This window comes from Artemia sp. Qi Xiang Cuo, chromosome 18, assembly GCF_049724085.1.
Source record: "Artemia sp. Qi Xiang Cuo chromosome 18, ASM4972408v1, whole genome shotgun sequence".
Classification (NCBI taxonomy): domain Eukaryota; kingdom Metazoa; phylum Arthropoda; class Branchiopoda; order Anostraca; family Artemiidae; genus Artemia; species Artemia sp. Qi Xiang Cuo.
Window position 1 is genome coordinate 2745448 of NC_142811.1, and position 18283 is coordinate 2763730.

General features: G+C 34.8%; 1 protein-coding gene across 1 annotated transcript in view; it reads right to left on the reverse strand.

Annotated features, from left to right (window-relative positions):
* The window catches only part of LOC148941115 (trypsin-1-like), a 433373-nt gene that overhangs the window by 383245 nt on the left and 31845 nt on the right, over nt 1-18283 (reverse strand). Inside the window, exons 2-3 of the mRNA XM_089104303.1 lie at nt 15385-15610; nt 6231-6405 (exon numbers count right to left, since the gene is read on the reverse strand). Of these exons, the coding sequence (XP_088960429.1) occupies nt 6231-6405; nt 15385-15610 (401 nt within the window). The remainder of the gene's footprint in view (nt 1-6230; nt 6406-15384; nt 15611-18283) is intronic.

Below are 18283 nucleotides of genomic sequence, written 5' to 3' on the forward strand. Positions count from 1 at the left end.
GTGGAAGATTTTTATTTTCTCTGGTGAAATTAGAATTGAATTGTGATCTCTGGTAAAATTCAGAAGAGAACTTGAATTTTTCTTCACTTCGTTGAGAAAATTTTAAATTGAACTAGAACTTTTTATCTTCCGGGAAAATATTCACAAGTATGGTATTACTTTTTCTTGTTTCCACCGAAAAAGTTAGAATTGAACTGTAAATTTCTTTATTTCTTTGTTAAATAAATAACTTAAGTGGAAGATTTTGATTTTCTCTGGTTAAATTAGAATTGAATTTTGTTCTTTGGTAGAATTCAGAAGAGAACTTGAATTTTTCTTCACTTCGTTGAGAAAATTTTAAATTGAACTAGAACTTTTTATCTTCCGGGAAAATATTCACAGGTATGGTATTACTTTTTCTATCTTCCACCGAAAAATTTAGAATTGAACTCTAAATTTCTTTTATGTCTTTGTGAAACAAAGAACTGAAGTGTAAGATTTTTGTTTTCTCTGGAGAAATTAGAATTGAATTATGTTCTTTGGTAAAATTCCGAAGAGAACTTGAACTTTTTTATCTTCTGTGAAAAATTTGGAACAGTATTTTAAATTTTTCATCTCTTCGAGAAAATATTCACAAGTATGGTATTACTTTTTCTATCTTCCACTGAAAATTTTAGAATTGAACTTTAAATTTCTTTATGTCTTTGTGAAATAAAGAACTTAAGTGGAAGATTTTTATTTTCTCTGGTGAAATTAGAATTGAATTATGTTCTTTGGTAAAATTCAGAAGAGAACTTGAATTCTTCTTCACTTCATTGAGAAAATTTTGAATTGAACTAGAACTTTTTATCTTCCGGGAAAATATTCACAAGTATTGTATTACTTTTTCTATCTTCCATCGAAAAATTTAGAATTGAACTCTAAATTTCTTTATGTCTTTGTAAAATAAAGAACTTAAGTGGAAGATTTTTGTTTTCTCTGGAGAAATTAGAATTGAATTGTGTTCTTTGGTAACATTCAGTAGAGATCTTGAACTTTTCTTCACTTCGTTGAGAAAATTTTAAATTGAACTAGAACTTTTTATCTTCCGTGAAAATATTCACAAGTATGGTATTACTTTTTCTATCTTCCACCGAAAAATTTAGAATTGAACTTTAAATTTCTTTATGTCTTTGTGAAATAAATAACTAAAGTGGAAGATTTTTATTTTCTATAGCTGAACTTAGAATTGAAGTGTGTTCTGTGGTAGTAATCAGAAGAGACCTTGAATTCTTCTTCACTTCGTTGAGAAAATTTAAAATTGAACTAGAACTTTCTATCTTCCGGGAAACTATTCACAATTATGGTATTACTTTTTCTATCTTCCAACGAAAAATTTATAAGTGAAATTAAAATTTCTTTATGTCTTTGTGAAATAAAGAACTTAAGTTGAAGATTTTTATTTTCTCTTGATAAAGTAGAATTGTCGTGTGGGCTGTGTTAAAATTAAGTAGGGAACTTGAACTTTTCTTCACTTCGTTGAGAAAATTTAAAATTGAACTAGAACTTTTTATCTACCGTGAAAATATTTACAAGTATGGTATTACTTTTTCTATCTTCCAATTAAAAATTTCGAATTGAACTCTAAATTTCTTTATGTCTTTGTGAAATAAAGAACTGAAGTGGAAGATTTTTGTTTTCTCTTGTGAAATTAGAATTGAATTGTATTCTTTTGTAAAATTCCGAAGAGAACTTGAACTTGTTCATCATCTGTGAAAAATTTGGAACAGTATTTTAAATTTTTCTTCTCTTCGAGACAGATCTGAACTAAAGAGGAAAATTTTTATATTATTTTGTATAAATATAAATGATCAATGACTAATTTCTTTTTCACTGAGAAAATTCAGAAGAGAACTTGAACTTTCCTTGACTTCGTTGAGAAAATTTTAAATTGAACTTTAAATTTTTTCATCTCTTTGACAAAAGTCGGAACTGAATTTAAGAAAATGTAGAATTAAAGTGAAACTTTCTATCTTCATAGAAAATAATCACAATAATAGTATAACTTTTCCTATCTTCTATGGAAAAATTAGAATTGAACTTTAAATTTTTTATGTCTTGGTGAACTTAAAACTGACGTGGAAGCTTCACCTACGAATTACTTAGAAACCTTAGCTCAGAAAAGCCTGAAATATTCAACTACTCATCCCAAACTAGAAGTTTCAGACAACAAACACCTATGAGGGACTAAGAATCCTAGCTCTTAAAAGTCCAAAAAGCAAACTACACCTACAAAATCATAATTTTCTGAAAGCACAAACCTATGAAATGATAAGAAATCTATCTCATAAAAGTCAAAAATAGCAAACCACTCATTCCCAAATCATAGGTTTCAGTCAACACACACCTACGAAAGGCTAAGAAATCCAGCTTAGAAAAGTCAAAAAATAGCAACCCACACATCCCAAATCATAGGTTTCAGACACCACATACCTACGAAAGACTTAGAAATCTGGTTATGAAAAGTCGGAAATAGCAAATTGCATACCTCAAATAATAAGTTTCAGACAACACATACCTATGAAATACTAAGAAACCTTAGCTCAGACAAGCTTGAAATAGCAAACTATTCATCCCAAACTATAGGTTCACAGACAACAAACACCTATGAGGGACTAAGAATCCTAGCTCTGAAAAGTCTATAAAACAAACTAAAAATCCCAACTCATAATTTTCTGACAGCACACACATATGAAAGTATAAGAAACCTAGCTCATAACAGGTCAGAAATAGCAAATTAACCATCCCAAATCATAGGTTTCAGACAACACATACCTATGAAAGGCTAAGAAATCCTGCTCAGAAAAGTCAAAAATAGCAACCCACCCATCCCAAATCATTGGTTTCAGACAACACAAAAAAACAAAAGACTAAGAAATCTAGCTTAGAAAAGTCCGAAATAGTAATTTACATATCCCAAATCATAAGTTTCAGACAACATTCACCTACGAAATACTATGAAACCTTAGGTTAGAAAAGCCTGAAATAGCAAATTACACACCTCTAATCATAAGTTTCGGACAACACAGACCTACGAAATACTAGGAAACCTTAGCTCAGAAAAGCCTGAAATAGCAAACTACTCATCCCAAACTATAGGTTTCAGACAACAAACACCTATGAGGGACTATGAATCCTAGCTCTGAAAAGTCCAAAAAGCAAACTACAAATCCCAAATCATAGGTTTCAGACAACACACACCAACGAAAGAATAAGAACCTTATATCCCAAATCATAGGTTTCAGTCAACACACACCAACGAAAGACTAAGAAATCTAACTTAGAAAAGCCCGAAATAGTAATTTACATATCCCAAATCATAAGTTTCAGACAACATTCACCTACTAAATACTATGAAAACTTAGCTCAGAAAGTCCTTAAATAGAAAATTAGACACATAAAGTCATAATTTTCAGACAACACACACCTATGAAATACTAAGAAACCTTATCTCAGAAAAGACTTAAATAGCAAACTACTCACCCCAAACTATAGGTTTCAGACAACAAACACCTATGAGGGACTAAGAATCCTAGCTCTGAAAAGTACAAAAAGCAAAACTACAAATCCCGAATCATAGGTTTCAGACAACACACACCAACGAAAGACTAAGAAATCTAGCTTAGAAAAGCCCGAAATAGTAATTTACATATCCCAAATCATAAGTTTCAGTCAACACACACCCATGAAAGGCTAAGAAATCCAGCTCTGAAAAGTCCAAAAGCAAACTACTCACCCCAAACTACAGGTTTCAGACAACAAACACCCATGAAAGGCTAAGAAATCTAGCTTAGAAAAGTTAAAAATAGTAATTTACATATCCCAAATCATAAGTTTCTGACAACACACACCTATGAAAGGCTAAGAAACCTAGCTCAGAAAATTCAAAAATAGCAAGCTAGTCATCCCAAACTATAGGTTTCAGACAACAAACACCTATGAGGGACTAAAAAATCTAGCAATAATCCTAGCGCGGGGAGGGGGAAGGGTTTTAAGAGCTTCCACTAAGAGCATAAATTCGAGTATACTTGACTTATTGTATCGGAATACTATCACCTTAATTCTCTCTTTTTAGAGGTAATATCCATTGTCAGAGCTAGGCAATAATGCTAGTGCGGGAGAGGGGGAAGGGTTTTACGAGGTTCCACTAGGAGCATAAATTCTATTATACTTGACTTATTGTATCGGAATTCTATCACATTAATTGTCTATATTTAGTGGTACAGCCAGGCAATAATCCTAGCGCGGGGAGGGGGAAGGGCTTTACGAGCTTCCACTAGGAGCATAAATTCTATTATGCTTGAATTATTGTATTAGAATACTATCACCTTCTCCCCCTCCCCTGCCCTCGGAAATGTGGGAACGAGGGGTCTCTGAGCCATCCCCTTGATGCAGATGTTTTCCCTCCAAAATTGACCCCTCCCTGCACTCAGAAATGGGGGAACGAAGGGAACGTTAGATCCTATTTTAAATTGACAATACTTATCAAAAATCACTAGTGTATTATACAGATCATATATCTCATTACCCCTTTTTAAATGTTAATCAAATAATTCTGATTATAGTGTCCAATTTTTTGTCTGCTTTTCAAAATGTTCGTATTTGTTTAGAGTTAAATGTTTTTTATAGCAGATACCCCCCGTGCAACTGAATCCCCCTATTTAACTGAACCCCTGTATAACCGAAACCCCGTACAACTGAACCTCCGTGCTACTCGACCCCATTTAACTAATCCCCGTGTAACTGAATCCTCATGTAACTGAACCCTCGTGCAAGTCAACCCTCGTGCAACTCAACTCCCTCAAAACACTTTTCAGCCATTTCTTGTTAATTTTTTTTATTTCTAAACTATTTAGAATTGACAACACTGTGCAAATAATCACTTGTGTATTATACAGTACACATTCATTCCATCGCCTCCAAAACACTTTTCAGTCATTTCTTGTTAAAATTATCCAATCACTAATTACCCCTTTTTTTCTCCACCTTCAAATGTTCCTTTAGTACCTACGCAATTAGATCACCCAGTTAACACTAAGATATAAATTGAGTAAGCCTCTCGCAATAACGAACCAAACCAGATTATACCCACTTAACCAGATCAAAAAATCGCGGTCACACTAACTTGATTAGTAACTGGATTCAGATATAGTACGAATGGACTTTCAGTCCTACATTCACGGGTTTCTGCAAAGTGCTATGGGCTTCATTGAAAAAATACCAGTTTAAAAAAAATAAAAATAAAAAATAAACATGTATCCATGAGTTTGACACACAAAAAATGAATGACATAATAGAAAACCCGTCTGCCAACCCATGTAGGGTTCAGTGTAATAGGTCACTGGCCCCTGGTAAGGCATATTATGCAATCACTGGCTGGACCTTATAATAGGATACTACTACCACACGAGAAGGAAAAGCTCCGACTTTGCGGTTGACGCAATGAAGAATTGCCGCAAAACTAATTTAAAGTCGACCAAACGCCGCCACCTCTGCCGGCAGTGGCAAGCCTGTGGCGCGCCGGTGGCGTTACGACACTTTGGCGGCGTTCCACTGGGCCTCTCGTCGGCGGCGTTCGGTCGATCCACCGGCGTGGTGCCGGGGTCTATCTACTGTCTTATTTAAAATATTATACCGCTGTATATTCTTTAGTTTTTTTATTTGTAAACGAAAAGGCAGTGTGATCTAAGAATTCATTTATATTGTGATGCAGCAGCGCAAAAGTGGCAACAAGTTCGGATCTTTTAAGAAGGCGAAGGAATTAGCTTCCTCCTAGATTTTCAATTATCCAAATCTTTTTATCATTGTCACGAAACTATGAATTCTTCAAGATCTGTGTTTTTGTGATCTTTGGATTCACAGATGTGGAATTCTCTCCCGGAGGCTATAAAGCTAGCAGACAATACTAGCCAGTTGAAAGGTAGGTTGAAAGTTGTTATTGAAAGTTGTTATTGTTCCAAAAGTTGATATTGAGTTAGATTAAAATTTATTTCTTTATTCATTTTGTTCATCTTTTTTCGTTGCTTGTTTTCAGTTTTGTAACTTCTAATTTATAGGTAAAGTATGAATATACAGTAGTAGTAGCAGGTTATAAGGATGGAAACAACTATCATGTACAACCCAAATGGTTTCCCTGATGATTGTTGAAAGATGATGTAACTGTTGTTTTTGCTAATAAATTTATTTGTCTTTTAAAAAAAATAGAAACTTACTGGCTATGAAAGCAGTGAGCAGCAGTGATGATATACCGCCTTTTAATAAGTGCACCTCCGCATCTAATTTCACCTATCAGAGTTCTTATCTTAATCCCGACATAACCAGGAAACATTCCAATATCTGCGTTTTGACCACCAACAACACGGTTAGAGTAGCTTAAACCACAACGATCTGGAAATAAGAAAAAAAATTCAAAACCGACTCAATTTTTGTAATCTAAAAGAAAAAATTATGAAACTGAATTGACAACACTGGCTAATAGATTTGTATATCCTCAGGGCAAATTTCCAGCATTTTTGTTCGGGGGGGGGGGGGAAGAGGGGTCCATATCACCATAGTCAAGGGGCATGGGATATATAATAAATTTTTTCTCCATATTATTGGGGGGAGGCAACTGCCTCCCTTGCCTTCCCCCCTAACAACATCCCTGTACATCCTCAAGATTCTTATTCTTTAAAGAAAATACTATAAAAACTGAATACGTTGAAAGGGAAAAGAATAATATGATTAGAAAAAAACCTACGGCCAATAAAATTAATCATATAAATTAAAATGTACAAATTGTGTGGGGTATTTTCAGTCTTTCCTGTGTCTTTGAGAAATTAAGATATCCCAATTGTTCTGAGACATGTGAACAAAACCCAAAATTTTTTATTTAGGGAGACGCATTAAATTATTAAACAACAGTCCGGATTTTGGTGCACTTAACCTGACCTAGTTGTGCTTGTATTTAATGCTACCGGAGTGAAAATCACATATGCAACTTAATATACCCTGTCCACCATTCTATTCTAGTTCTACTCACTACTGCTTCGGCCTATTCCAGCACCAAATCTAGCCAACTGAGGTCAAAATAGCTACGCAAGCCATATTAATTAAAAAAAAAACTTTTTCAATAAAATAAGTTTTTCAAAGAAAAGCAAAGAACTCCATTAAACCAAAAATGAGCAAAAATAAAATAATCTACCAAGCTTGAAACTACCACAAATCAACATCGATAAATAAATGAAACCCAAAACGAACAGAAATTACTATAAATAACCGAATCAAACTCGAAACTAGCAGAAATTATCATAAGTTGGGCTCAAAACCCCTATGCCTTCCCAAGGCCAGAACATAATTTGCACTTTACTGATAAAAATATAAATGTTTTTACGTTTATAACTTTAATAAATCAAATAATATTAACATTTTGATTACTAAATATCAGTATATGTATATTCAACTGACAATGCACATTCATTTGTATTTTTTTCAGTAAAGTGCAAATTATGTTCTGGCATTGGGAAGGCACAGGGGTTTTGAGCCCAACATATGTTAATTTCTGCTCGTTTCGAGTTTGACTCGGTTATTCATTGTAATTTCTGTTTGTTTTGGGTTTCATTTATTTATCGATGCTGATTTGTAGTACTGTCACGCTTGGTAGATTATTTGATATTATTTTTGCTCATTTTTGGTCTAGTAGAGTTCTTTACTTTTCTTTGAAAAACTTATTTTGTGGAAAAAGTTTTTTTAACTAATTTCTGTTCGTATTATATTGACTTAGTCTTTTCAGGGAAAAAGAAAATAATACTTTAAATCCTTTCGTTTTTTAAGACTTTATAGTTTGACCTGCTATTTGTATGCTGGAGAAAAATTTTCAGCTATTTTTAACAGCATACACCCTTTTAAAAATCGGGACACAAATAGTAGTGTTTAATTTAGTTTCATACCTCCTCTAGTTGACCTGAAATGAAAAACTTGATACCATTCGCCAAAAAATTTGTTTACTTTTTTTGATAGCTTGGATATACTTACGCTATTTTCATTTGGTTAAATTTTAAGAGCAGAAGTAGCCCCAAAAGTTTGAACATAATACCCTCAGTCGTTCTTGGGATACTGCTGAGATGCCTTATTGGGAATTAGCATTAACAGAGTGCATTTTGATTTAACCTTAAGGAAACATTTATTTTTTAAACATAAAGGCAATTGGGAGGGTGGGCGTGGGAGGGGGATTAGTTTCCCTCCAATCACTTTCGACTATTAAAAAGGGCACCTTCCCTTTCTATTTTCAATCGAATGAGCCCTTTTCGAGTTTCCTCCGAAAACTCCTTCGATACGAAGTGCCCTGGTCTAAACAACAACAACAACAACAGCAAAATGATACATTATATCCACATTGATCTTTACTATAAAAATGTCAAGCCTTCCAACCACTTTCGACTATTAAAAAGGGCACTAGGCCTTTCGATTTTCAATCGAATGAGCCCTTTTTGAGTTTCTATTACAATGCTCTCTATAAACACCTTATATGCCCCCAGGGCATAAATTACAACCCTTGCCCTGAGGGCTGTGAGGGGGTTGTTATCCTCAAAGACCTAATTTCTAGAAATTTCAACTACGTTAAACAAAATGGCTATCTCAAAATTTTGATTGGATATGTTTGGGAAAATGGTGGGCGTGAGAGGGGCGTTATTCGCTCTCCAATCACTTTCAACTATTAAAAAACACTAACTCTTTCAATTTCCAATCAAATGAGCCCTCTTGAAGTTTCTACAACAATGCTTTCAATAAAATCGTATATGCCCCCAAGGCATAATTTACAACCCTTGCCCTGAGAGCTGGGGAGTTTGTCATCCTCAAAGACCTAATTTCCAGAACCTTCTACTACGTTGAACAAAATGGTTATCTGAAAATTTTGCTTGGATGTGCTTGGGGGAATGGTGGGCGTGAGAGGGGGGTTAGTTACCCTCCAGTCACTTTCGACTATTAAAAATCGCACTAGCTCTTTTAATTTTTTAATTGAATAAGCCCTTTTGAAGTTTTTACGACAACTCTATCTATAAAACCCTTATATGCCCTCAGGACATAACTTACAACCTTAGCCCTGGGGGCTCTAGGGGGTTTGTCATCCTTAAATACATAATTTCCAGAACTTTCAACAACGTTGAACCAAATGGCTATCTCTTAACTTTGATTGAATGTGTTTGGGGAAATGGTGGGCGTGAGAGGGGTGTTAATTACTCTTCAATCACTTTCGACTATTTAAAAGGGCAATTTCAATTTCCAATCAAATGAGCCCTTTTTGAAATTTCTACAGTAACTTTCTATTTACACCTTATATGCCCCCAGGGCATTACTTACAACCCGTAGAGTAATTAGCCCCCCTCTCACGCCAACCATTTCCAAAATTTTGTAAGTAATGCCCTGGGTTGTAACCATATCTCAAAATTTTGAATGGATGTTTTTGAGGAAATGGTGGGGGTTTAGTTGCCTTTTAATCACTTTCGACTATTTAAAGGGCACTAGCCCTTTCAATTTCCATTTTAATGAGCTCTTTTTGAAGTTTGTACAACAACGCTTTCTATAAAAACCTAATATGCCCCCAGAGCATAACTTACAACACTTGCCTTGAGGGCTGTGGGGGATGAGGGGTCGTCATCCTTAAAGACCTAATTTCCAAAACTGTCAACTGCGTTAAATAAAATGGCTATCTAAAAATTTTGATTGGATGAGTTTGGGGAAAAGGTAGGCGTGATAGGGGGGTTAGTTGCCCTCAAATCACTTTCGAGACTGTTAGAAAGGACACTGGTCCTTTGAATTTCCAATCGAAAGGGCCCTTTTTCAAGTTTCTACGACAAAGATTTCAATAAAAACTTATATGCCCCAAGGGCATAACTTATAACCCTTGCCCTGAAGATTATGGGGGGAGTGTTTTAATCAAAGGTATAATTTGGATGTGTTTGGGAAAATGGTGGGCGTGGAAGGGGTGTTAGTTGCCTTCCAATCACTTTTGACAATAAAAAAGGGCACTAGCCATTTCAATTTCCAATCGAATGAGCCCTTTTTGAAGTTTCTACGATAATGCGCTCTATAAAACCTTACATGCCTTAAGGGCATAGCTTACAGCCCTTGCCCTGAGGGCTGCGGGGGGGTGTCATCCTCAAGGACCTAATTTCCCGAACTTTCAACTACGTTGAACAAAATGGCTATCTCAAATTTTGATTGGATGTGTTTGGGAAAAAGATGGGTGTGAGAGGGGGGTTTGTTGCCCTCCAATCACTTTTGACTATTAAAAAGGGCACTAGCCCTTTCAATTTGCAATTAAATGATCATTTTTTGAATTATTTACGACAACACTTTCTATAAAAACCTTATATGCCCCCAGGGCATAACTTACAACCCTTGCCCTGAGGGAGTGTCCTCCTCAAAAACATAATTTCTATCGGAAAATCAACTACGCTGAACAAAATGGCTTGAATAAGCCCCTTTTGAAGTTTTTACGACAACTCTATCTATAAAACCCTTATATGCCCACAGGGCATAACTTACAACCTTAGCCCTGGGGGCTCTAAGGGGTTTGTCATACGTAAATATATAATTTCCAGAACTTTCAACTACTTTGAAAAAAATGGCTATCTCTAAACTTTGATTGAATGTGTTTGGGGAAATGGTTGGCGTGAGAGGGGGGTTAATTACTCTTCAATCACTTTCGACTATTTAAAAGGGCAATTTCAATTTCCAATCAAATGAGCCCTTTTTGAAATTTCTACAGCAACTTACTATATACACCTTATATGCCCCAAGGCATAAATTACAACCCTTGCACTGAGAGCTCTGATAGGGTTATCATCCTAAAAGACATAATTTCCAGAACTTTCGACTACGGTGAACAAAATAGATATCTCAAAATTTTGATTGGATGTGTTTCACGGAAAAGGTGGGCGTGAGAGGGGTGTTAGTTGCCCTCAAATCACTTTCGACTATTAAAAAGGGCACTAGACCTTTAAATTTCCAATCCAATGAGCCCTATTTCAAGTTTCTATGACAAAGATTTCAATAATAACTTATATGCCCGCAGGGCTTAACTTATAACCTTGCCCTGAAGACTATGGGGGGAGTGTCCTGTTCAAAGGTATAATATCCCGAACTTTATTTGCGTGGAGCAAAATGGCTATCTCAAAATTTTGATTGGATGTGTTTGGGGAAATTGTGGGCGTGGAAGGGGTGTTAGTTACCTTCCAATCACTTTCTACTATTAAAAAGGATACTAGCCATTTCAATTTCTAATCGAATGAGCCCTTTTTGAAGTTTCTACGATAACACGTTCTATACAAACCATATATGCCCCCAGGGCATAACTTACAACCCTTGCCTTGAGGGCTGTGGGGGGGGAGGGTGTTGTCATACTCAAAGACCTAATTTTCAAAACTTTCAACTACGTTGAACAAAATGGCTATCTTAAAATTTTGATTGGATGTGTTTGGGGAAAAGGTGGGCGTAAGAAGGGGGTTAGTTGCCCTCCAATCACTTTCAACTATTATAAAGGGCACTAACCCTTTCAATTTCTAATCAATTGAGCCTTTTTTGAAGTTTCTACAACAATACTTTCAGTAAAAACCTTATGTGCCCCCAGGGCATAACTTACAACCCTTACCCTGAGGATTGTGGGGGAGTGTCCTTCTCAAAAACATAATTTATATCGGGAAATCAACTACGCTGAACAAAATGGCAATTTCAAAATTTTTATTGGATGTGTTTCGGAAAATGGTGGGGTTGAAAGGGGTGTTATTTGCCTTCCAATCACTTTCGACTATTAAAAAGGGCACAAACCACTCTGATTTCCAATTGAATGAGGCCTTTTCGAAGTTTCTACGACAACGTGTTCGATACGAAGTGCCTTGGTCTAAAGAAAAAAAATAATAAATAAAATATTGTGCCAACATCGTTTTATATGCCCTCAGAGCAAAACTTAAAACCCTTGCCCCGAGGGTTGTGGGGGAGTGACCTCCTCAAAAACATATTTTCCATCTGGAAATCAACTACGTTGACAAAATGCCTACCTCAAAATTTGATTAGATGTGTTTGGGGAAATGGTGGGCGTGGAAGGGTTGTTATTTGCCTTCCAATCACTTTTGACTATTAAAAAGGGCACAAGACACTCCAATTTCCAATCGAATGAACCCTTTTTGAAGTTTCTACGACAATTCCTTCGATACGAAGTGGCCTGGTATGGAAAAAGAAGAAGTAGAAAAAAAAATAATAATAATACATTGTGCCAACATCGTTCTTATATGCCCCCAGGGCATAACTTAAAACCCTTGCCCTGAGGGAAACGGAGGAGTGACCACCTCAAAAACATAATTTCTATCTGGAAATTAACTACGCTGAACAAAATGCCTATCTCAAAATTTTGATTGGACGTGCTTGGGGAATTGGTGAGTGTGGAAGGGGTGATAGTTGCCTTACAATCACTTTCGACTATTAAAAAGGGCACAAGCCACTTCAATTTCCAATTGAATTGGCCCTTTTTGAAGTTTCTACGATAACTTCTTCGATACGAAGTGCCCTCCTCTAAAGGAAAACAAAATAATAAATAATATATTGTGCCAACATCGTTCTTATATGCCCCCGGGGCATAACTAAAAAACCCTTGCCCTGAGGGTTGTGGGGGAGTGTCCTCCTCAAAAACATATTTTCTATCTGGAAATCAACTACGCTGAACAAAATGGCTATCTCAAAATTGTTGATTGGATGTGTTTGGGGAAACGGTGGGCGTAGAAGGGGTGTTAGTTGCCTTCCTATCAGTTCTGCCTATTAAAAAAGGCACAAGCCACTCCAATCTGCAATCGAATGAGCCCTTTTTGAAGTTTCTACGACAACTCCTTCGATAAAAAGTGCCCTGGTATGGAAAAAGAAGAAAAAGAAAAAAAACAATAATACATTGTGCCAACATCGTTCTTTACTTAGGGACCGTGATTGCGCTGCCCATGATAGGTTTCTCATCACTCCTTATTACTATGATCAGATCAGTGATCATATACTATGCCTCTTGATCAAGTATATAAGACTGAGGTCAATTATAGTGGCGTTAATTAAAGCCTATTTCTATGCTAGCTCTTGAAAAATACCTTTTTTGGAGTAGGAGGTATTGTTTTTTTTAATACCTGTTTTTGGTATTTAATTGAAAAATTAAAGAAAACTACATATTTAACCCCTCCTCCCTCTCTTCTATTTTTAAATATACCTCCCCCCTTACCATCTAAATTTTGGTGAATTGACGCTACTGATGTATAATAGTTTTAAGGGCAAACACATTCTGACCAGTGATGTCGAAGAGCATCCATTCTGTAAGAGATTTATAAGAGATCTATAAGAGATCTGTTGATATGTGTTCTTCAAGATATGTCATCACTGTTTTAGTGCAGAATCTGCACAAATCAAATACAAAATGTGTACTAAATGCTGAATTTTACTAACAACAATTTTTTATTTATTTTGGTGTTTTGGTCCAATATTCACATCACTGGTCTACTCCAGTTGGTGCTGCAGAACTAAGGATAAGAGTGCATGGACTTTTGCCCATGTTCTTGCTCTGTTTGCTCTTAAAGGGAGAAAATTGTACTTGCTAGATTTGCTACACGCTCAGGCAATTTTGGTGAAGTCGCAGATCAAATTTTACCCAACTTTGATCCTGCTGATACATCAAAACTAACATATAGTCTTGGAGAATATATGTGCCATTATATTGTGGAGGACAAAGTAACATATCCATGTATCACAGACACAGTAAGTCACTTTTTTTGTTGGACTATGTTTATATTATTCTAATGAGTATTTATATATTATTCTAATGTCTGTGTGATGCGTTCTCTCAGTATCACTCAGATATTCCTAAAATAAACATCTCAGTGTCGAGTTTAATTTCAAGATAATCCATCAATCATCTCTTCAAGCTTAATTCAGTTTTGTTAAGCTGCAATTTCGCTTCACATGCTATTTCATATATTTTGGAAAAATTATCGACGACGAAATCGTTCGCTAACTATCACAATGTCATTGTAAGTTATCTTGACTTCATTAAATCTATTCATTCAAGAAAACCATAATCTTATGTGTTTCTTGAGAAGTTTTAACAACTAAATCATTCACCATTTATCCAAAATCTGGTTAAACCCAAAGGTAATAATTAAGAATTATTTGTGGAAGGTTTATGCTGCAAAATATATTTTTTATTCAAAGAAGCCAAAGCTGGAAACTTACAGCACTATACTTGTCGATAGGGAAATTTGTAAAGGGAGAAGAAAGGATAAATGGGGCACCTGAATCCCCCCAATCCTCTCAAAAAAGTGGTGAAAATATCCACAAATTCTTGGTGGGACGAGGGATTCTACAGGCCTATGTCCGGTGGATTCTTTTTTGACGACTCTGCGATGTCCATGCTTAAACATACTGAATATAAGACTCAAGTACCCACTATCTTTTTAAAAAGCAATTTGTATGATAATTTTTATGGTTTCATGGGTTTTGGAGCTTTGTAAATGCCCCAAGAAATCAAGAATTCCAAAATTTAATGATATTAGAACACTTCTTTGCCGATAGGAGGGTCCTGTATTTTGAAGAATCCACACCCATAGGCAAGATCCCTATATTTGAGTATATTTATAGTATTTGCCTTGGGTGACAGAAGCTAAAAATTTCCCCCCAAAGAAATCAAATATAATAATGATGATAATAATCAAATGACAGCTTTCAGTGGAAAAAGTAATACACATTCCTAAGCCAACTTTTGTGTGTTGTTCATAGACTGGTAATTGATAAACAGTGTCAAGCCCTTGTACGAGCTTAGGTGCAATGAAGACTGTCCAGACAGATATGACTTTAGCTAAAATTTTAAGCCTGAAATTTACTTATAGAAAGTTTACCCCCACCCCCCACCTAGAAAGTCGGAGAACATCAACAATTAATGCAAAAAAGTAGCAATTTTCTTTGTGAAAATTTTCAATTTTCCTGAGCCAAAGAAAATATCCCAAAAAAGTTGGAGGCCTCAAGTTTCAGAAATCCATAAAAATAATCAAATACAGTAATCATTATTTAAAGTAATTTTTTAATGTCAATCATGCCAAATGTTCCCTTTGGGTAGGGGGGGGGGTTTGATAATCCACAAAAGACTGGTAGTAAACTGCAGTCAGAGGAAGTGTGGTTGGTCTATCTCCCACAAAGATAGATATTGACTATTTACTGGTTTTCAGGTACCTCTCCAAATTCGCCAGAATATACAAATAATAGCTATTGGATTTAATGACTTAACTTATGATACAATTATTTGGTATATAGAGGAGGGTTGAATTCACCACTCTGTATTTACAGAATAAAACAAGGAAAACATACCGTCGCAAGGTCCTGTATTAGTCTCAGAATTGTTAGTTTCTACTCCGTTACTTGATTGGCGATGAGGAGAGATCACTGGACCTAATTCTTCTTCTTCCTGAAGCTCAAGAACATTTAGTAGTGGGTTGAAAACACTTTCCAAGTCATCCAAAAAAGAACTATATGTCTTAGAAGGTGGGAAGGGGTCAAAAATATCACTTAGGTCGTCAACATTTGCTGTGCGACTCTGCAAAATAGAACAAAGAACATTTAGTCTTTACTTATTATAAGGAATATAAAAAAGGATTGAAACCATTTCTGAAATTGATTCTGCTTGCAACTGTCTCAAAGTCAATAGGCTTGTATGTTTTTCTTTCTTTTTTTATTCTTTATTTTGCTTGAATCAAAATTACCGTATAAAAAAAAATTAGGAAAATACAAAAAAAACTATATCATTTCCAGTCATACAAGAATACATCAAAATTTTTGGTCTTTAAACGTGGATAAGATGGATTCTGTACTATTTTCTCATGCTTAATATGCTTTAATCCCTTTCAAAGCTTATGTGTGTTTTAATTTTATTTCTTTGCTCAAATAAAATTACAATTTCTAAAAAGATTTTTCTTGGGGACGTACAAGAGAACCTATATCACTTTAAGTCATGAAAGAATATAGCGAAATTTTATTTTTAAGGAGGGGTCTCAAAATTCGATGGATGTGTGTTATTTTGTCAAATTTTTTCTGCTTGCATTAATCTCAAAACTAATTGGTTTTTTGTGAACATTCTAAAAAACTATATTATTTGCAATCATAGAAGAACGCATGGAGATGTTTGGTTTTTGAGATGGATGTGTGTTTTCTCTAAATTCAAAATTTGATGACTATGTATTATTTTCTCAAATATATTCTTCTTGGATCCCTCTCGAAACCAATGCATGTTTTTTTCCGTCCGAAACAAAGCTATCGTTTCTGAAAAGTTTTTTTTTTCGGGAACATACAAAGAAACATTTATTATTTGCAGTCATAGAAGAACACATAGAGATACTTTTTTTTTTAGGGATGTGTGTTTTCTCTCATTTCAAAATTTGATGTTAATGTGCTATCTTCTCAAATTTATTCTGCTTGGATCCTTCTCAAAGCCAATGCATGTTTTTTTTTGTCCGATACCATAGTTTAATGGTATACCACAAGCGACTTCTTTTTCAAAACATGACACACATTTCATACCTTACGTATAGACCCTGAGCATATACGTCAGACGTTTTCCATAAGCCCATCGTGATGTGTACATCGGAAACAATTGTCATTGCGCGTGTGCGAAGGCGGGGTATGAATCTTGTGCGGTTTTAGATCTGTGTCACATATTTTAAAAGGGAGAGTATAGTTTTTGTCGCTTCTGTATATTATCTTTACTGTGGTCTGAAACAAAACTATCGTTTCTGAAAAGTTTTCTTCGGGAAAATACAATGAAACCTATATTATTAGCTGTCATAGAAGAATCCATTGAGGTTTTTGGTTTTTGAAGATGGATCCATGTTTTCTTTAAGTTCAAAATTTGATGAACATGGGCTATTTTATCAAATTTATTCATCTTGCATCCATCTCAAAACCAATGCGTTTTTATTCGTCCGAAAAAAATTAAAATTTCTAAGAATTTTTTCTCCGGCATCATATTATTTGTAGTTATAAAAGAATCCACGAGATTTTCGGTCTTTGAAAATTAATCTGTGTTGTCTCTAAATTGTATTTAATTTGTGTTATTTTATGAAATTTATTCTGCTTGTATCCCTCTCTACTTAAATTCATTTGTTTGCCCTAAAAAAGTGGTATTTATTTTTATTTTTTATTTTCGAACGTAAAGGATATATATCACTTGCAGTGATAAAATAATACTTTGAGATGTTTGGTATTTAAATGTGGATCAATGTATTTTCACTAAGTTCAAAATTTGATCAATATTTTCTATTTTCTCGAATCTATTCTGCTGTATCGCTCTCAAACCAATTTGTGTTTTCTTGTTGTTGTTTTGTTACCAGAGCAAAAATATCATTTATAAAAAAAAAACTTCGTAACATACAATTTAAAAACAATTTACTTTGTAGTTAAAGAAAAATTCATCGAGACTTTTGTCTTTAAAGATGGATAAGTGTTTTCTCTAAATCCGAAATTTATGAATGGGTAGTTACCGGAAACAAAATTACCATTCCTTAAAAAATTTTAAATTGAGAACTGTAATTCGGTGATAAGTCTGAAAGGTATCAAAAACTGAATTTGATAGGTAGCTTTGGTAAGGCTCCGTCAATTTACAAGGTATTGTGTCAAGCGACCAAGAACACCAATCAGAGGGCACGAGGAGGGCAATTTTGTTTATATCTGTTGACTCCCTCTAGAACTTGAAAAATCTCTATTTGGGTCTTTTCACTGAAAAATTGAGAAAAACAAAAAAGCCCTCACCCCTCCTTTTTTTTAATGTTTCTTTTTATTTTCATGAAAACAAATTAAAAAAGATCTTTACCCATCCCCTACATTTTTTTTAGTTGGTACCTTTGTCTTAGGCTTAGGTTATCTCATTTTCTTCTGTATTCTACTTAAGATCTGATTAACCACAATCATTAGTTAATTGCAAGACTGCAAGGTAAAGTTGTTAAAAATATTGAGCCTTTCTGATGCTATTTGTGTCTATTTTTCCTTTCTATTAGGGTTCAAGCTATTTCTCTGCTTCAAAGCTCAAGAAGTTTTTTCTTTTGTGCAATTACTCAAACTAGCAGAGATTCAAATCTTTTGAAAAGAAAAGTTTTGATTTTTTTAATTTTTAAATTTTAATTTTTTTTTCACTCAGATATAAAATTACCAGGCCTTCGGCAAAGTCAATTGGTGCTGGGTAGAACAGTTCTTCGCTTGGTTCCACAGAAAGTAAGTA